The following is a 19,113-nucleotide window of genomic DNA, read 5'->3' as shown; positions in this document are numbered from 1 at the left end:
AGAGGAAGGAGGACAGAGAGGCCTCCTGAAGCAGTGCCATTGGGGCGGCCTCGCCGGAGACTCAGAAAAGCAGAGCCCGCAGGGAGCAGACGCCTCGGGGCCCGAATCATGAAGGCCTCAAACACCAAGGCCCGGGGGAGCCCGGAAAGTTCCAGAGCCTCAGAGCGGCCCGCGCTGACCTGGTTGTAGTGCATGGTCACGTAGAGCTCATTCTCGAACTTGAGCGGCTGATCCCAGAGCACGCGCCGGAACCACAGCGTGTAGCCACCATCCACCTGCTCCATCTCCGAGGCCACGTCCAGGATGTAGGCGCGGCGGCTGAGCGGGCACACGTGCTGGCCTGTGGGGAGCCGGGGGCAGCTGGCTGGGGTACGAGTGGCAAGCCCCCTCCCCGCTCTGGGACACAGCATCCTCAGTAAAGGAGAGCACGTTTATGGGACAGGGTGCCTGTGTTTGTGCAAGTTGTAACCACAAGCTACAGCCCGCCTAGGTCTAGGGAAGTGCCCTGCGTGGTGCTCCGAGAAAGCCTAGCCCCTTTCCAGAGGAGGGCTGGGGACAAGGAGGGGCACACGAGGCCTCAGGTCAGGAGGGCCAGTGGATGCCTTTCTGCGGAGCTCCTTCAGGGGAGAACCCCCTGCCGGTCTCCTGGGGCGGGTGGGGAGGACGGTGGGGTCTGGCACTGAGCGGGTATCAGCCTGTACGAGAGGCTTAAGTTTTCATTTCCTGAACTGACATTTCTGTTTCCATCCCACACCTTCGGTAAAATTTTACCAAAGGTGGGGCGGGGTGGCACGATGATAAAGTCCAGACTCTCGAGGCCAGACAGTCTGGGTTCAAATCCCAACTGTGTGACCTTGGATAAGTCCTTTAATCTCTGCAGCAGGCTGAATAACAGCCTGACCCCAAAGATGTCCCCGTTCTATTCCCCGCCACCTGTGCATATGTACCTTCATGGCAAAGGGGACTTTGAAATGTGATTAAGGATCTTGAGATGGGGAGATTATCGTGGGTACCCAAATGGACCCAGTGGGTACTCAAGGGTCCTTAAAGAAGGAGAGATTGGAAGATGCTATGCTGCTGGCTTTGAAGATGAAGGAAGGGGCCGTGAGGCAAGGAATGTGGGCGCCTCTAGAAGCAGAAAAGGCCGGGAAAGAGACTCTTTCCCAGAGTCTCCAGAAGGAGTTAGCCCTGAGGACACTCTGGTTTCAGGACTTCTGATCTTCAAACCATATGATAATAAACCTGTGTTGTTTTAACCCGATGAGTATGTGCTGATTTGTTATGGCGGCAACAGGAGACTAATACAGTCTCCCTGGGCCTCAGTTTTCCCATCTGTAAATGGGAACAATAACCGTCTCATTTCATATGGTTGTGGTGGGGATTAAAGCAGTTTATAGGATGACATGCTCTCAGCAGTGCCTGGGACATAGCCTCTGCTCCATAAATTCAGTTTTTGGGATCATTTTGTTACTGCCTTCCCCTCCCCCTGTGTCTTGGCTGGACTCCGGGCAAGCAGGGCTGAGGATACATGGTTCGGAGCCGAGGCAGCAGCGGGAGAGCTGGTTGGAGGTGGATGGAACTGACAGGCTGGTGGCAGGAAGCAAGGCCACAGCCTACAGCAGGTGGGCTGCAGGGGGAAGGGGTTCAGCTGAACTGAGAAGGGCCAGGTGAGACCAAGGGTGGGGGCCCTTACGGCCACTATTAAGGCGTTAAGAGACAGGTGAAAGTACTTGCACTTGTGGGTCCAGGAGTCGCATCCTATCAAGTCTCATCTTCCCTGAGGGCAGGGCCCACTGAGTGGCCCGAGGGGCAGAGGGAGGCATCAGGGGAGCCCTGTCTTCCAGGAACTCGCGATCTGACGGGCCAGGCAAGGTCACACAGAACGGAGCAGAGAGGGGCAGACGTGGGGCTGTGGGGGCTCGGGGCAGAGAGGTCCCTCTACCTGGGCCTAGGAGCTTCCTGGAGGAAGTGGCATCTGACCTGGGCCTTACAGTGGGGGTGGTGGGCGTGGGCCCAGCATGCCGCACCCTCTGGCCTCTGGCCACTCACCTCGGTTGGTGACAACAAAGATGACGTACTCATCAAAGGCCTCGGGGCGGGTCAGAGCCATCTCAGCACAGATCTCCTCCACCACGTCCAGGGCCACCTGCGGCGAGGGAAGCGTGAGGCTGCACTGGCCTGGCGACCTCTGCCCCCAAGGCCACCCAGACCCCCTGCGCAGAGGCGAGGATCCCCGAGGTCCCTGGGAGCCGGCCGCATGCAGGAAAGGGCACAACTTTTGGAGTCTGAGAGACTCGGGTTCCGAGTTGGCCTGTCTCTTATTTGCAGTTTGATCCTGAGCTGGAGGTCCCACCTCCCCCAGGCTCAGGCTGCGCCTCTGAGAGAGAAATCCTGCCGAGTGGGGGAGGCTGGGGGGCTCAGCACCCTCGGGGGCCCACCCTGGAGGCTGGGGTCCCTGCCCGACGGAGACATCCCGTCACTTACGGTGCACGTCTTGATCTTGAGATGGCGCTCGAGGCCTCCGGGGAGAAGAAAGAGCTGCCTCTTGGAACTGCGGCCAGCCTGGGGTGAGGAGATTGGGGAGTGGGAAAGGCCGGGCCAGGGCTCTGGGCCAGCTGCTGTCCCCTCCGTGGGGGTCCCCGACAGGGACCGGGCAGGGCCGGCGAGTGCGCGTGACGGGGTCTCTGGGCCGGGCCGTCTCACTCACCCCAACGCCCCAGTGCTCACCAACATGGCCCGAAGCTCCATGCTGCTGGGGAGCTCCAGACGGCCACCGAAGCGCAGCGTTCTCTGCAGGTTCTGCTCACAGGCCTTGGCGATCCCTGCAGAAACGGGAGTCAGGGCCTGGCCCAGGGTGGGCAGGGGAGAAAGGGGCTCCTCTGGCCCCAGCCCTGAGTCCAAGGGGGGGCGGGTAGAAGGGTGGGGCCGTGTGTCTGCTCTCCCTTCAGCGGCTGAGGAGACAGTTGAGAGGGCAGTGATTTACCCAAGGTCAAGAGCCAGAGTGTAAGAGCTGGATCTGAACCCCATCCCACGCAGCGGAGGCCCGCACGCCTTGCTTATCCATGAGCCCCGCAGACAGCTGGTGACTCGGGGCTTGTCCCCCGCAGGCCGTGTGTGGCTAAGATGACGCAGCTGTGTGCAGCATCCCAGTGCAGGAGCCCCCACCATCTGTTTCCCCATCTCTCTGGGCTAAGCAGTGCCCTCGCCCTGCTCTGGGGAGGGGTCAAGAGGGCTGGGCACACTCTGCCACCTTCCCTGGAGCTGAGTCTCTTCACCTCTGAGTCCAGGGAAGTCTGCTGCCTGAGTCAAAGAGGAGTCTTCAGAAACAAAGAGAGTGAGGTCCCCGTCTCCTTCACGGCCACCGTGGTAACCACAGGGGCCCCGGCCTCTCTCTTAGGGGGACCCAGGGGTTGCTCTGGAAGCTAGGCTGGGGCTGAGGCTGAGGAGTGGCCCCTTTCCTCCAAAATCCAAGGGGAAAAGGCCAAGACCCTGCCACCAGCCTTGGCGCCCCTGCCTGAACCCTCTCAAGACCCCTGTTGATTCCCAAAGACCAGAGAAACAGGGCCCTGCCGCCTCCTCCGCCTCCACTCCCACATGCCACACATCCTCCTCTCCGGGCCTTCACCCCTGCTACTCAGCCTACCTAGAGATCCCTCCCATGTGCTCACGACCCAGAGCAACACTTCCTCTGGGAAGCCTTCCCTGATACGCCATCCTCCCCCCCCCCCCCCCCCCCCCCCCCGTTAGATCAGACAACCCATCGCATCTGCCCCTGCGGGACCTCCACAAACGTTTGGGGATGGACTGATGTTAGTAAACATTGCCCGGGCACCTGTGAAGGGCCAGGCCCTTCGGCCAGCTGCCCGGCCGGTCCTCACGCAGACAAGCCCTTGGCCCTGACTCCCCACCCGCTGGCCCCTCACCCTGGAAGGGCAGGCCTGGGGTCCGGCCCACGTCTTGGAGGAAGCGAACGAGGTGTGGCTGGAGGACTTCGGAGCAGCTGCGGTAGGCAGCCACGATGTACAGCAGCCTCCAGCCTCGCTGGCAACTGTCCCTGCAAGGACACACATGGGGCTACGCTGCAGGCGGCCGCTGCACTACGGTGCCACGCCAGGAGTCTCTCCCACTCTCAGGCGGCTCATCTTCTGAGGAGGCTCCTCCTCCCTGCCCAGTGAGAGCAGGGCCGGCGGGCCCAGAGCCGTGCAGAAGCTGTGTTCTATTGAGAATCCAGGTGGGAGGTAGGGAAGGCACAGGACGAGCCCCCCACCCCGCCCCCCGGCCAAAAGACAAGCCTTCCCCGGGGGCATCTCTCTGGGTGACGGGAGGGCCGGGGGACCATGTGCAGAGCTGGTGGCAGGTAAGGCTGGGAGGGAGGGGCAGGAGGACGTGCTGAGTGGCTCTGAAATTCCTGGGGGATGTGAGCAAGTGGACGGGAGGGTGGCACACGCTTTGGGTCCCCACTGTGTGCTGGTCGTGTGCGGGACATGGAAGCATACCTTTGTGCTGCCCTGGTGTGAGGGTTTCATTGTGGGGACCTCCGGCGTCTAGGGACAGCACTTGGGCTTCCTTTGGGAAACCACCCACCCCTCCCCGGTCCCTGTGGTTTGGAGATGGGTATCAGAGCCAGGACTGCCCAACTAGAACACCGCAGCCCCCGCCCCCCGCCACGGCGACTGGTTTAGGGATGGGTGTGGGAGCCAGGTCTGGCCAGTTAGAGTTCAGCCTCCCTCTGGCTATGGTGATTGGTTTGGGGACAGGCACATGACCCAGGTCTAGCCAATCAGAGCTCTGTATCGTCCAGCCGTTGTGGTTGGCTCAGGGATGGGCATGGGACCAATAAGACTGCATTTGGGAATTTTTGCTGCAAATATTGGGTCAGTCTTGCTTTCCCTGGGATTGCTGAGCTGGGAAATGTTTCTCTCCAATCTATGGGATATGTTGCTCGGGAATGATATCAACACAGAGGAAAGCAGGGCCAAGCTACGGAGAAGGACTGCTTCCTGATGACACTTGGGTCCAGCTGGGCCTGAGGTCCTACGTCAGACTTTTCAGTTACCTGAACCCGCTTTTGCTTAAACTAGATTTAATTGGGCTTCTGTCACTTGCAACCAAAAACCTGGACTCACACATTATCACCACATTTTCCAGATAAAGAAACTGAAGCTCAGAGACAAGAAAGGGCTTGTCCCAGACCAAGCACGCTCTGTCTACGAAGTGAGGGAGAGACAGGGGGAGAGACTCCGGAGGCTGACCTGGCCCCTCCTGGAGCATGGATGCGCTGGGGGAGGGGAAGACACTCACTGCTTGGTGCTGGTGTTGTCTGTGATCTGCTTCACAACTTGGCAGTAACACTCGTCCCGCAAGACCTCGTGGTCCCTGCACAGCTGTAGGAGGGCGGGCCAGGTCACAGGTCACACGCCCAGCACACAGGAACAGGGTGGGCACTTGGAGATGGGCCTGGTGCCCCTTCCCCAGACCCCTCCCCACCAGTGGGATGCATTCCTCTTTGGGCCACATGAGAGCTTCCCTCCCCAAAGTCCTGCTACTCTGTTGATAAATGGGGAAACTGAGCCACGGGGCAGGCAAGGGAGCACCAGCAGTCAGCGGGACTGACCTTCAGGAGGGTGCAAAGCACGTCCAGTTCACTCTGACCCTTCAGCGAGGCGTCCCCCATGAACCGCATCACAGCTGGAGGAAACACCTGTCCCACTCGGGCCACCAGACCCCCAGCTGCCTGCCCCCCTTGGGGACCCTGGGGTTGGACGCATCCCCGGGAGGCTGTGGCCAGAGGAGGAGGGGGAGGCTCCTCCTCTCTGCAGGGGCCCCACATCTGAGTTGAGGGAAGGGGTGGTGGTGAGCAGGGGTCACAGTGCGGGGTCCCACCTGGCCCAGAGCCCTGGCCGCAGTCCCACCCCCACACCTAGAAACATGTCTGTGGCCATCTTGTTGAGGCTGCTGTCGCTGAGCTCAATGAGGGAGTCCTGGAGCGGGATCTGTGGGGAGAGGGGCTGGATCACCAGGAGGCAGGGTCTTGGTGGGAGGGGCTGAGTCATGGGGGCGGGGTCTGTGATGGGAGGGGCTGAATCAGGAGGGGGCGGGGTCTGTGGGGAGAGGGGCTGGGTGACCAGGGGCCAGGGTCTTGATGGGAGGGGCTGGGTCGGGAGGGGGCGGGGTCTTGATGGGAAGGGCTGTCATGGGGGCGGGGTCTGTGATGGGAGGACTGGGTCAGGAGGGGGAGGGGGGAGGGCCACGTGGTGCCTCCTCTTACAACAGGAGGGTCCACACCACCAAAAGGCAGCCGGGACGCCACTAGGGAAGACACTGCCCCTGGGAGAAACGCGGGCCCTCGGGGTGCTGAGTGCTTGGGTCCCATTGGGGACAAGGCTGTTTGGCCCACAGGCCTGGGAGGGGGCCTGGGGCTAGACACCTTGGTGAAGCAAAGCATGTCCTCCAAGGTTCTGGATTCCCGACCCTCCTTGGATTTCGGCCTGAGGCCGTCCCTGCAACAGGAAGCGGACACTGCTGACCAGTCTTGTCTCCAAGCTTTGGCTACACCCCCTTCCCACCTGGAGTGTGCTTGACTCAGTGTCAGCCCACTGGGCAGCAAGGCTCCGGAAGTGGAGGCTGCAGGCGGGCCTCACACCTCAGGGTTTCTCATCCCCCCCAGAACTGGGGCCTCCCGCTTGGGCAGCTGCAAGAAGCCCCAGAGAGACCCTCCCCGGGGTGGGGATGCGGCGTGGGGCCACCACTCACTGGGGTCTCCTCTGAGGATCTCGGAAATACTTCTGGGCAAACTCGAGCATCGTGTATGGTGGGAGAGCCAGGCCGTCCTCCCCGCGGTCCGCGGAGCCAGCCCTGACTGGGGGACCCTGCAAGAGGGCCAGCCGCCGCACCCCGCCCAGTCAGAGTGGGCCCAATGCCACCCCCGGCTGACTGTGCCCAGACTCTCTCATGTGGGCCCACTGCCTCCCCAGTGGCCTGGTCCGGCTGACCCTTACCCCTCATTGCTTTCTCTCTCCACCCTGGCAAGCTCTGTGCCACAGGACTGGACCTGCCCTCCTCACCTGGCCCCGCCCCGGCCCAGGTGGACTTCGCCTGCTGGCCGGCCCAGGCTGGCCCTGCCCCATTGGCCTGGTCACAACCCTTCCGCTGACCCCCACCCACCCGACCCCACTGGCCACGCCTCCAGCCATCTCTGGTCACATCTCAATAGGTCATACATCTGCCTAGCTGCCACGCCTCCAGCCATCTCTGGTCACATCCCAACAGGCCATACGTCTGGCTGGCTCACTGCTGGCTCAAGCAGGCTGCCGGGCCCCAGGGTGGCCTGCTCTTGGCTGAGCCCCTCCCCTCCCCCTCCACAGTCAGGCGGACCCCCTTGCTGTGTCCGCCCTTCGGCCCAGCCCCGGGCAGCTCTCACCTCCCTCCTGCGGCCCACCTCCCGGGCCGCGGCAGTGGAGGCCACGGCAGCGGCCACGGCGGCAGCGCGGCCCCGGCCCGGCTCTGCGGGCAGCTGCAGAAAGTCGGGGGCAGCTGCAGGCTGCACCAGCTCCGAAGGGAAGCGGCCCACACGCCCATGGATGGTCCCAAATCGCCAACCTAGGGGGCGGGAAGGGCTCTGAGCAGCGGGAGGGTGTCATCTGGGGAGCAGGGGGGCCCAGGGATACAGAGCTTGTGCAGGAGGTGTGTCACGGGGCCATTCACAGAGGAGGACACAGCTCTGGGAAGGGAAGGCATTCCCTCAGCGGGAGCTGCAGAGAGCACAACGCAGCGCTTGTGGACCCTCGGGCCACACACATGGAAACGCTAATGTCCACGGAGACCCTTTAGCCAGATATGTGGGCAGAGGCCTGGGCTGCATGGCCGCCTTAGGAGCTGCAGCCAGGCCAGACCCTCTGGGACCCCGGAACCCAGAATCGTGCCTCCGCTGTTTGGGGTGTCTAGGTCTGGCAGCTGTGGCAGCTGAACGGGGGTCCTGGGGTACCTACCGAAGTCAGGACCTCGACGCCGCAGCTCCTCCAGGTACACGACCTTCTTGCCGACCACACAGCCAGCACTGTAGCCTGAGGGCCGGACCTGTGTCAGCACCCGCTGGGAAGCGCCCTCCCCCGCCCCCGCCTCCCCAGCCGTGCCCACCCCTCCCCGTGGCGCTGACCCATCCGAGGTGGCTCCAGGGGCTGCAGGTGGATGATGTCACCCTTGTGGAAGGCCAGCAGCGCTGGGTCCTCAGGCAGGAAGTTCCTCACAGCAACCACGTAGTCCGAGTCCTGGGTCAGCCAGGGGCTGGGTGAGGGCTGCAGTCCCATGCCCCTTCTCCCGGAGGCCAGGGGCCACTCCCCTGCCCCTCACACAGGACGTCAGAGCACTGGCCCAGGCCTCACCCCCTCCACCCCTCCCGAAGCCTCCCCACTGAGGCCAGGTGCCGGGCCTGGGGGCTGCCTGGTCTGGAGGGAGCATGGGGGCGGATGCTCCCGCCGCAGTGGGCAGCGGCGAGCAATGCAGTCCTTGCAGGAGGATGAGCAATGCAGCTGCCATGGAGCCCAGAGGCATTAGTAAAGGACTTTGAAGGAGCGGGCAGAGGGGAACGGGCATCCCGGCTGGAAGGCACAGCCCGTGCAAGAGCCTATGGACACAGTTGCTGCCGCACACACGCATCCATGCTTCCCAGGCATGAGCCCCGTTCTGGGCCCTCAGCCCTGCTGGGGGCATCTGTAGGAGGGCCCTGACCTTCTTCAGCTCCAGGATGAAGTCGTCCACCAGGGTCTTGACCTGGTGAGCTCGGGCTGAGAAGAGAATGACCTTCTCGCTGGCCAAGTTGAACTCCAGCATGTTCTGGGAGGGGATGGTCACAAACAGGATATCTGCAAAGCTGGAGGATGGGAAGGTGGCATGAGAGCAGGACCCTGCAGCTAGAGGGATGCCCTCCATCCACCGTCCTGCTCCTTCTGCGCCTGCCGGCCTCCCCTCCCCTCCTGTCCGCAGCTCTATTGTGTTGCCCGCACCCTGTGAACCCACAACCTTCCAGCCCTCCCCAAGTTGTGCCTTTTATTTTTTTGCCTCGTGATCCAACCTCCCAGATTTTGCCCACACAAATCTCTCTCTTTCAGTCCTTGAGCAAACTCTCCAGCTCCTGCACCTAACCGGTGAGCGAGGCTCCCCCCCCCCACCCCCCCCCCGCCCCGTGCTCTGGTATAAAGGACAAGTGGGCTGCTAGGAGGGAGGAGTCCGAGGACTCAGCAAGGTCTCATCACGCCACCGAAGCACCCTTTCCCTTCCGAGCTGCGTCTGCATCTGGCTGTTCACATGGTCGCCCCCGCTGCACGGCGAGCTCTGTGAGGGCCAGGCTGCAGCGTGGCTGGAGATGGGGATGGGGTCGTGGCTCCCAGCTCCCCACTTCTTGGCTGTGGGACCCGAGACAAGCAACACCTCTCTAAGAGCCTGTTTCCCTGACTGAAGGGCTTTGGCACAGAGCCGTGCACATGGTAGGTACAGTCGCCCCTCGGTATCCCAGGGGGACTGGGTCCAGGGCCCTTCGAGGGCGCCAAAGCCCACGGATGCTCAAGTCCCTCCTATAAAATGGCCTGATACTTGCATATAACCTATGCACATCCCGTATACTTTAAACCACCTCCAGATTCTTTTTTTTCTTTTCAGATTACTCCTAACACCTAATTCAATGGAAATGCTGTGTAGATAGTCATAAAAGCAATGTAGACGTTATGTGAATAGCTGCTGGTGAGTGGCAAATTCAAGCTTTGCTTTTTTGGAACTTTCTGAAATTTTTTTTCTGAATATTTTCCATCCGCGGTTGGTCGAATCTGCGGATATGGAGGGCCAACTGCACTCAGTCAACGGCCGTGAAGCCAGCCGGTGAGGAAGCGCTGGTGCCGGCCCACGTCCAGCGTCCGGCCAGCCCCATTCCCGCCCATCCGCCAGTCACCTGTACGTGCGCAGGACCCGAAGCGGCCCACCGGCCTCGTGGCTGCCCTTGACCATGCGCAGGAGTTTGATGCCCGTGTGGGACACAGCTAGGATCTGCACGCCGGTGCCCACGCTGCCCTGGGGTGAGGACAAGTGGCACGTGAGGCTCTTCCGGCCTCATCCCTAGAGCCCCTGGGTGGGCAGGGGGCAGGCAGGGGGCTCGCACCGTGGCAGGGAAGAGGCGGGAGAAATAGACTTCCCAGCTGTCGCGTGCGATGCTGACCACAGCCCGCTTCACACTCTCCGTCACCAAGGGCCTTTGCGTGTCCAGCTGGTTCTGGGCTAAGGGACACAGGTCGGGTCGGGACTGACCCACGTGGCATGGGGGGAGGCTGACCCTCAGCAAGGAGGTGTCAGTCTGTTGTGTTCCCAGTGTCCATACTGGCAAACTGATGTCCACAGACAGACAGGGACAGCCCAGGCCACAGCCAGTCAGGCAGAGCCCAAGCCAGACCTGCGGCCGGGCCGTGGGAGAGGCCAAGAGCAGAGCGGGGAGGGTTGGCGGGGGTGGGGTGTCTAGCTGGCTGCCCCGTCGACCTCCTTCCCTCCCCCTGGCCCCCACGGTACCAAACAGGGCTTTCATCTGGAGCCTCTCCTCCGCAGAGATGCGCAGGCAGGCCTCGGAGAACGTGTCGTGCAGGATCTGTGGGATGAGTGTGACACCGGCGGCCCGTGGGACTCCCCCACCCGGGAGCCCACGCTGGACCGTTTTAGGACGACTGGGAATGTGGCAGGGGTGCCTTTACGCAACAGTGGGGTCATCTGTGTAAATCAGATCCCACTCCCGAGGATGCTCTCCCTTCTCCTCACCTCCACCCTCCCCAAGCCCTAGTTTCCTCATCTGTATGGTGGGGCTTGGGTTGGACCCCAGGCCCCGTGCAGCTCAGACCTGCTGTGAGTCTGGTTAGGTGGGACTGTGGGCTCTTCGACCCTGTCTACAGTGGGGGCCTCGGCAGAACAGCTTCCCCTCCTCACTGTGGTCGAGGACCCCAAATCCAAGGAGGAGGATTTGCAGACGGCTAGGCTATGCACCCCCTGCTCTGCTGAGTACAAGGGGCATTTAGGGAGGAGAGGCCCTCACCTGGCGGAACAGCAGGTCCAGCTGCACAGGGTGGCTGTAGCTGTCCTTGGGGTAGAACACCTGTGGGGGCAGGGTTTCCGTGAGGACCTTCTGGAGGCCCCTCCCCCGCTGCAGCCCCACTGCTCTGCACCGGCCTGCTCTGACCCTGACCCTGGCTCAGCTCCGCCCTGACCCGGTCTCCCGCCCGCCTCGGGCCCCTCTGCCCCCATCCAGCCCCAGCCGGGCTCCAACACCTCTTTGCGCAGGAAGATCTTCCAGGGGGCATGCTGGTAGCCGTAGAAATCGGGGCTGAGGAGGCGGTGCAGCCGCGTCTGCACGGGGTCCTCGGCCGGCTCCAGGGACCGTGAGGCCAGCACTGCAGGGGTGGAAGCGGGCTGGGGCAGAGAGGCCTCCCGGCCCGTGGCGTACACACACCTGATCACGCGGGCACACGTGCACACTCACACAGCCCAGCCCTCCTCCCCGCACATGGAGACCCGGCGCCCGCAAGCCCAGCCAGGGGCCGGGGGCCTGGGAGCAGGAGAGACAGGCCGCTGCCTGGAGGCCAGGCCCCGGCAGGTGTGGGCGGAACAGACAGTTCAGAAGGACAGAGCTCTCAGTGCCGGGAGCTGGGGTGGAAATAAAACCAGTGATTTAGGAAAGTCTGGGGGCTGGTCTGTGAGGGGCGTTCGGTCTGGGCGGTCGGGCAGACCTCTCTGAGGAGGTGACACTTGAGACCTGAATGTTGAGGAGGTGCTGAGCATGCAAAGATCTTCCGGGAAGAGCGTTCTAAGCAGAGGGAACAGCAAGGACAAAGGCCCTGAGGCAGGAGTGAGCTCGGTGTGTGCCAGAAACAGTGAGGAACAGAGTGTCTTGGGGGGGGCGGGAGGAGATGGGATTGGGAAGGTGGGCAGGTCATGCTGCGTCACGTGGGCCACAGTGAGGAGTCTGGAGTTTATCCCAGGAGCCACTGGAGCACTGTTGACAGGCGTGACGTGAACCGACTGATCTCTGTTAAGAGGGCTGTGGCTGCCGTGAGGCAGGAGATGCAGAGGTTAGGGCTCCAGCCGGGAGGCCTGGGTTTCTATCCCTGATCTGATACTGTTGAGCTGTGTGATCGTGGGCAAGTCACTTAACCTCTCTGGGCCTGTCTCCCCACCTGTAACATCTAGAGGCACAAATGGTACTGTGTTGAAGGGTCTTAGTGAGGATTTAGTGAAGTCAGAGTGGGCTGGGACTGAAATCAGTCTTAAGTGTTGATGCAATTACACAAACGTCCACACTGTGGGTCCGCACGGGCCCAGGGACACGGACACACGTGCCACCGTCACGCAGACCAAGTCTCACCTGTGTTCACACTTGGACACCTGCCCTCGGGCCCCTCCCTCCCTCCCTCCTGGCCCTCACCTGGAGTGGGCCCCACGGATGGCCTTGGTGTGCTGGTCACTGGCTTCACCAGGGCTACGGCCTCTCTGGGGACCTGTCCCTGCCCCAAAGACAGCGCTCAGGGGGGAGCAGCAAGGCCACAGCTTATAGGGGCCAGCTGGTTTCTGAGGCTCCCCCAGAGGCCCCACTTTGTCCTTTGTTCCACCTGGGCCCAGCCAGACCCTGCCCCTCACCTGGGTGCCAGGTGCTGCCGCTGCATGGCTCATCTGCGCCCTCAGGATCATCAGGGCCTCCTCGTGGGGGTCCGGCCGCTTCACGAACACCCTCCCGCCGTCCTTCCTGGTGGGTGGGACACTGAGTCTCCTCTTCCCAGCCACATAACTCTACAATAGGGAACTTTTTCCTCCACCCCCATCACTATAAACGAGAACCCAGAGAGGACCAGAGACGGGTGTGGGGACACACAGCACACCCTAGAGAGCGGTCCTGGCCTCCCTCTGCCCGGGTGGCTCATCTGGACCACCTGTGTGAACACACTCACTCCCTAAAAGTTGCTGGGCGGGGGGGCTGCGAACCCAGCAGATGGGCACATGGGTGGTGGCTGCGCAGGCCCGTGGGGAGGCCGCCGTCCGGATGGCTGGAGGGCTGGGGAGGCCAGGCTGACCTGAAGGCTTCGGGCCAGCCTCCCCGGGGCGGCTGCTGGTGTTGCCTGACGATGTCCTTGATCTGCTGCGTGGGCTGCGGGAAGTGCTCCGAGTTGAGGGTCGAGGACCGGACCAGCTCTAGGCTGGGCGAAGCTGCGGCAGGGGCACGGGGGCACAGGTGAGAGTGCCCTCCCAGCCCTGCCCTGGGAAGTGGGAGGCCCCCCGGGCCGGGAGAGGACACTCACTGGATTCTGGAGGCGCCCGGTCCTGAGCTAGAATGGGGACGGCCACGGGCTTGGTGGGGGGCCTCGGGGCCTTGACCAGAGGAGCGGGAGCCACAGGCTTTGGAGCGCAGCGCAAGAGCACGGGCTTGGCCGGGAGTCCGGTGCCTACGAACTTCGGCCGGGCCTCTGGCGCTATGGGTTTCTGTGGAGAGCAGGGTGTGGGGTGGACTTCCCGGGACACATCAGTCTGCTCTCAGGGACCCCACGTCTGCCCAAGACGGGTTGAGGGGGCTCCTGGCTCAGAGAGGCGCAGCGATGCCCCAGGGCACCACAGCACTCACCTGGGGAACCAGACTCACCTCTGGGGGCGATGGCCTTGGGCTGGGACTCAGGGGCTGCTGCTGGAGCGCCATGGCCTGCAGGGTCATCTCCCGGGCCTGGGGAGAGTAGCGGTGGTGAGCGGGCAGGCCCAGGCTCCGCCCCCCGCAGCCCCCAAGCCCGGCACTCACCAGCAGCACAGCCTGCTTGCGGATGAAGGCCTGCTGCAGGGCCAACGTGGAGGCGTCCAGGCCTGGAACTGCAGGGGGGCCGTGTCAGGGGACGTGGATCCAGAGGCTTGGGAGATGGGGGGGATTCCCTACCGTGCCTGCCCCTCCTCCGCCGGCTCAACCTCTCCCCACGGCCGAGGCTGCCTCTGTTCTAGGGCCAAAGCAGCCCTGAGAACCGAGGGGCTCCACCCTGCCCGACCCTGGAACCGACCGGGGGCAGCCACTGACTTAGCTTTGGCCTTGGCTCTGGAGGTCTCCGGGGGCCGCCTTTGCTGCCGCTACTGCCATCTCCACCAGGCTGGCCTCCCCCTTTCATGCGGTAGGCAATGGCTGTTGGCTTCTCCAGGTCCTGGGAGCGGGGGCAGGTGGCTCAAGTGACTGCCCCAGTGCCGTACTCCCCAGCTTCCAAGGCAACAGGCACCTGACACCGCCACCGCCTGTGTCCTGGGGGCCTCCCACCGGCCAGCATCTGCTGCGTGCCCGCCCTCTGCCCACACGGCACCCCGGTCAGGCCTCCGGCAACCTTGCGAGCCCCAACCCACCCCTTCCACAGGGGAGCAAACTGAGGCTCAAAGGGGCTGCACCCTGCTCAGGGCTTCACGTTATGCCTTGGAGGGGCTCCTGGGAGTTCCCAGAGTGAGCAAGGGTGCCCGGGGGCCCGCTCCCAGTGTGTCCGGGACCCCCAGCTGTGGGTCCTTCCGAGCACCTCTAGCTGTAAGGACACCCTCATCCTTTGCTTGACCCCCAGCAGAGATCCAGAGGGGACACGCCACCCCAGACCCTGGCTGAGAGCGGCTCCTGTGTGCACACGCCGTGCTGGGGTCTGCAAATGCCCTGCTGCGTCCCTACCGCATCCCCGTAGGACAGCACGGGGTCGAAGAGGCTATCCAGGTAGCAGTCCAGTCCTTTGTGGGCCACAGCGGGCTCCCCAAGGCTGTCCGAGTCTGGCGGGGTTGGGGGACACAAAAGTCAAGTCCTTTTCTCCTGCTGATGACCACTCCCGGCTCCCAGGCTCCCCCCCCCACCAGAGACAGCGGCCACTGCTGGTCGACCTTGGTGGGTCGCTGTCCCTCTCTGGGCCTCAATCTCCCCATTTGTACCGTCCTCATTGTGGCTGCAGTACCCATCAGAGTTGGCCACGACGGGCACGTGCCCCAGGGGCTGGGGCCTAGCGGGCGCGTCCTCGTCCGAGTCCCAGCTGTTTCCAAACACCCTGTGGGGATGGAGAACACACAGCAGCTGACCCCCCAGAGACCCAGAGCCCTCCCAGAACCCCCGTTCTCTCCTGTGCCCCGGAACTGGCTGACTCTCTCCCTTTAAAGGCAGGGCCCTTTGGCGAGCCCCACCCCAGTGAGGACCTCGAAGCTTAAGTTCAGAACGCAGTCCCCCACTGCCAGCATCCAGGAGGGGGAGCCTTGTGCTAGGAGAGGCCATCTCTACCTGGGACCTCCCCTGCCAGCCGTGGGCCCCTCTGCACCCACGATGAAGTAGGCTTTCTGTCGCGGGAACTCCCTGAGTAGCTCGAGGTCCGACACCAGGTCCAACACGTAGTCGTGGCCGGCCAGCTCTGCCCACTGGACCCCCTTCTTCCTAGCCACCGTCCAGCCCCGCCAGCCGTCGGTCAGCCCCCTGGAGACAGCACGCGAAGGGCTGGGAGTAAGGGACAGAGCCGAGAGGTACCACCGGGGGAGACCCTGGGATGGGAGCCAGACACCACTCATGGCCAGAGTGGACCCTCTGGGGCTGGGGGCCTGGCCTCTCGTCCCTCCCTTCCTCCTTCCGAGGTGCACAGGGGTGCACTGGGTGGGGCATTCCAGGAGCCCACCTGTGCCTCAGAATGTCTCCAGCCACCTCTTCCCCCGTACTCCAGGAGTGCACCGGGCAGGAGAACTGGTCACCTGGGCGGCAGCGGGTGCAGGGCTCAGCCCGGAGCTTCTGCGGGCCAGTCCTGCGGCTCCTGTGCTCTCGTCCTGGACCCTGAATTTGCATCTCACGGCCCTGGCTCCCCTCCCCGCTTCCAGGTCCAGCCGCCATGCGCCCACACACACTGACCTCTCTCCAGGGCTACATCCCGCAGGCCCCTCCCCAGCGCCTCCTAAGCCCAGGCTACTGGCGCCTGCTGACTCCGGCTGCCCCTCCGTGGGGCAGGGAGAGGGCAGCTCACCGTTGAAGCAGCCCACGTCCAGCGCCATTCCGGCCTTCTCCTGGGTTGCTTTCCACTCGAGCTGGGTCAGAGGGAAGGTGCGGGCAGCGCCAGAGCCCTGCTGTTGAGCCTGGCCCATGGCCTGCATGAGGCGATGTTGACACACAGCCTGGAAGCCATTCCGCCCATAGTCAGACACAAACCTGATGGGTAGGAGTTGGCGCGAGGGTGAGGAGGGACCTGAGGCTGGCCGGCAGTGGGGGAAGGCCCCGAGGCTAGTCAGGGGGCCCAGGCCGGCCCAGAGCTCTGAGAGTGGTCTACAAAGGATCTCGGGCAGCCCGGAGTTCCTGGGCTAAGCGGAAAGCGTCCAGGCCAGAGGTCCAAGGACGGCCAAAGCGGCTCCAGGTTGGCCCACCTAAGCTTGTTGGAGCAAAATGTCACTGCCAGGGTAGGGGCTGCAGGGGGTGTGGGCAAAGACCTGGCCTCTGGGCACTCCCTCTGTTCCCTCACCAGGCCACCCCGGGCGGTCATCGGCCCTCTCTGAGCCTGCTTCCAAGTTCACAGAGACGGCCGTGAGGGTTCAACCTGACCCAGGACCAACCAGCCTGATCCCTGGCAGTGGCGGGCACTCCTTGTGCTGGGCTCCCTGCCCCCTCCCCACCGCTGGCAGCCTGGCCAAGAGCACCAGAGGAGCAGGCAGACAGCGGCTGCCAGAGGGAAGCTAGAGCCGTGCCCACGGGAAGCCCAGAAGGCAGGTAGTGGCCCTGCCCCCGGCACAGATTCCCAGGGCCGGCCAAAGGAGCTGCCCCTACTGCACACGGCTCTGGGGAGCTCTGCACGCTCTGTAGTTCACAGTTACCCTGTGAGGTGGGTCCTGTTACCATCCCCAATTTCCAGATAAGGAAAGAGGCTCAGAGACGGGCAGTGACTTGGCCCCGGTCACACAGCAACTAAGTGTCAGAACTACGATGCTGCCCAGGGCCTGCTTGAGCTCCTTCCCTTGCAAATCATTCATATCACCCAGCACAGTGACAGCAACATCACCATCAGCTCATCAAGACCAGGATGCTGACAACGGCCACATGCACGCAGCAGGCTACACTTACCGTGGGCCTGGGTCTGTTCTAAGCACTTCACACGTGTTTGCACATTTAATCCTCACACAGCCTACTACGGAGGTACTCTTATCAGTCCCGTTTTATAGGAGAGGAAACAGGCTCAGAGACATTAAGTAACTTGCCCAAGGTCACACAGGTCATACGCGGCTGAGCTGGGATTTGAACACAGACTGTCGCAGTCTATACTCCTAACCATACCGCTACACCCCGCCCCCCAAGATGTGAGAGGTCAGCGCCTCTCTTCCAAATTCCCCGCACCCTGGGCTGGCTACCTCCAAGTTCCAGAAGCCCTGTACCCCGCCTCACCCAACTTCCGCCCTCTGCAGTGAAGCCCCGGGCCAGCCCCCAAGCCTGAGCTTCCAAGGACCGAGCCTCCCTCCTGGCCCAGCCCGACCCGGCGTCCGCCCCGGGCCCCCCAGCTCCACTCACTTGAGCAGGTACTTGTCGAGGCGCGGGGAAGGCGCGAAGCCGCTGAGGCAGGCGGCCAGCAGGAGCCAGCCCCGCTCAGCGTTGTGGGCACTGGGGTTCCGCCACACCTGGTTGGCCAGCTGCGCCAGGATCTCATCCCGCAGCTCGGGCACCGCCAGCCCTTTCTGCACGATGTAGTTCCCGAAGACGTGGTCCTGGGCTCCGTGCAGCTGGGGGTCGCCCATGAAACGCAGGATCTGGCCACAAACAGACTCTCCTGGGCTTCTCGGAGGGCTGTTCCCGCCAGGTCCCCACCCCCACCCCACATCCCTCTCGTGTCCTTCCCATGTCCCCCTGCCCATATGAAAGTCCCCCATGTTACAGTGTAGTAGCCATACCCTGGGCCAGGTGACCCAACCTTTGGGAAAAAATCAAGATTCTCCTGCTCACGAAACTTCTATAGCCCCAGCCCCTCCCCGCACCCCCGGCCTCCAGGAGGCCCCTCACCTCCTGCACATTCCACGCCCCAGAAGGTACTTTCTAACATGCATATCCGACCACATCCCTCCCAGGCTCATGGCTTGGGCTAGTAGAGGGTCCAGGAGGGCAGGGCGAGGGGCCTCGCCGTCTGGCCTCGGGGACAGGGGCTATGAATTCGAAGGTGGTCTAGGCAGACCCGTACCAGCTTGAAGATGCCCACGGCCTCTGCATGATGCTCCGCCGGCAGCCGTGTGAGGGGCGTCCTCAGGGGCGCTGCCAGCATCCCGAAGGCAGGTTCCTGGGGGCACAGGGCAGGAACGTGGGCACAGAGCTGGGACAGACGGACGCGTTTGGGGCACAGCAGCCCGGGAAACGCAGGTCCCCAGTGTGCAGACGGGTAACCGGCTTGCAGAGGGGCAGACACCAGCATCTCGGTGACAGAGCCCCCACGAGGCCCCCTCGGGGCAGGAAATGAGGAGCAGGGACGATGCGCTATGGATCCACCGCTCGTTACGTTTCTGAAATGTTTCCAAGCAGCCACCTCCCGAGCCCCCGAGGGCCCTCCACCGCTATCCAGGGCCCCCGGAGACCCCGGCCTCCTCATGACACAGACCCAGCAACTGAAAGGCTCATACCTGATCCCACCGCGGGTGGCCAGGAGCCAGCCCCAGGCTGAGGACAGTGCCAGCTCTAACTGGGCCTCTGCCAGCCCTTACCTTGAAGTGGCACCGGACAAACTTGGCCATGGGGTAGTTGTTGATATCCAGGGGCAGCGTGACCCGGGGCTCAGCCTGAAGCCGGGGAGTCCGCACGGGGGCCACCCGGGGCATCTGGCCCGGCCTGAGGCCTGTGGACAGAGGAGGCCATGAGGGGCCTGGTCCCCTCGCGCACCCGCTCCCACCACACCACCTGGCGCCGATGTACCTGCCACTGCTCGCAAGAGCCCAGCCAGCTCCCCCGGGACCTCCAGGTGCCCCACAGCCACCACCTGTCGCTTGCTCAGCTCCTGGGGGGACGGCACAGGGTGAGGAAACAGGCCTGCTGCTCCCCCACCTGCCGGCCTCCCTTCCTGTCCCCTGCGGCCACCCGGACCCCGCACCCACCTCCTGCCCTCGTAGCCG

General features: G+C 63.3%; 1 protein-coding gene across 1 annotated transcript in view; it reads right to left on the bottom strand.

Annotated features, from left to right (window-relative positions):
• Window positions 1-19,113, bottom strand: part of MYO15A (myosin XVA) — a 52,710-nt gene that overhangs the window by 9,277 nt on the left and 24,320 nt on the right. Inside the window, exons 26-60 of the mRNA XM_073797069.1 lie at window positions 18,917-18,998; window positions 18,709-18,839; window positions 18,195-18,290; window positions 17,534-17,769; window positions 16,008-16,189; window positions 15,669-15,741; window positions 15,284-15,472; window positions 14,944-15,056; window positions 14,693-14,787; window positions 14,072-14,192; window positions 13,805-13,872; window positions 13,655-13,732; window positions 13,317-13,497; window positions 13,092-13,224; window positions 12,661-12,766; window positions 12,449-12,521; window positions 11,296-11,417; window positions 11,063-11,122; window positions 10,549-10,624; window positions 10,148-10,263; window positions 9,941-10,059; window positions 8,728-8,869; window positions 8,156-8,267; window positions 7,989-8,063; window positions 7,421-7,599; window positions 6,754-6,869; window positions 6,428-6,500; window positions 5,921-5,993; window positions 5,615-5,688; window positions 5,302-5,384; window positions 3,924-4,054; window positions 2,728-2,822; window positions 2,485-2,562; window positions 2,050-2,146; window positions 180-340 (exon numbers count right to left, since the gene is read on the bottom strand). Of these exons, the coding sequence (XP_073653170.1) occupies window positions 180-340; window positions 2,050-2,146; window positions 2,485-2,562; window positions 2,728-2,822; window positions 3,924-4,054; window positions 5,302-5,384; window positions 5,615-5,688; window positions 5,921-5,993; window positions 6,428-6,500; window positions 6,754-6,869; window positions 7,421-7,599; window positions 7,989-8,063; window positions 8,156-8,267; window positions 8,728-8,869; window positions 9,941-10,059; window positions 10,148-10,263; window positions 10,549-10,624; window positions 11,063-11,122; window positions 11,296-11,417; window positions 12,449-12,521; window positions 12,661-12,766; window positions 13,092-13,224; window positions 13,317-13,497; window positions 13,655-13,732; window positions 13,805-13,872; window positions 14,072-14,192; window positions 14,693-14,787; window positions 14,944-15,056; window positions 15,284-15,472; window positions 15,669-15,741; window positions 16,008-16,189; window positions 17,534-17,769; window positions 18,195-18,290; window positions 18,709-18,839; window positions 18,917-18,998 (3,939 nt within the window). The remainder of the gene's footprint in view (window positions 1-179; window positions 341-2,049; window positions 2,147-2,484; window positions 2,563-2,727; window positions 2,823-3,923; window positions 4,055-5,301; window positions 5,385-5,614; window positions 5,689-5,920; window positions 5,994-6,427; window positions 6,501-6,753; window positions 6,870-7,420; window positions 7,600-7,988; window positions 8,064-8,155; window positions 8,268-8,727; window positions 8,870-9,940; window positions 10,060-10,147; window positions 10,264-10,548; window positions 10,625-11,062; window positions 11,123-11,295; window positions 11,418-12,448; window positions 12,522-12,660; window positions 12,767-13,091; window positions 13,225-13,316; window positions 13,498-13,654; window positions 13,733-13,804; window positions 13,873-14,071; window positions 14,193-14,692; window positions 14,788-14,943; window positions 15,057-15,283; window positions 15,473-15,668; window positions 15,742-16,007; window positions 16,190-17,533; window positions 17,770-18,194; window positions 18,291-18,708; window positions 18,840-18,916; window positions 18,999-19,113) is intronic.

This window comes from Tursiops truncatus, chromosome 20 (assembly GCF_011762595.2).
Source record: "Tursiops truncatus isolate mTurTru1 chromosome 20, mTurTru1.mat.Y, whole genome shotgun sequence".
Taxonomy (NCBI): Eukaryota; Metazoa; Chordata; class Mammalia; order Artiodactyla; family Delphinidae; genus Tursiops; species Tursiops truncatus.
The sequence above is the reverse complement of the archived record's forward strand: the minus strand, read 5'-3'. Positions and strand labels throughout refer to the sequence as shown.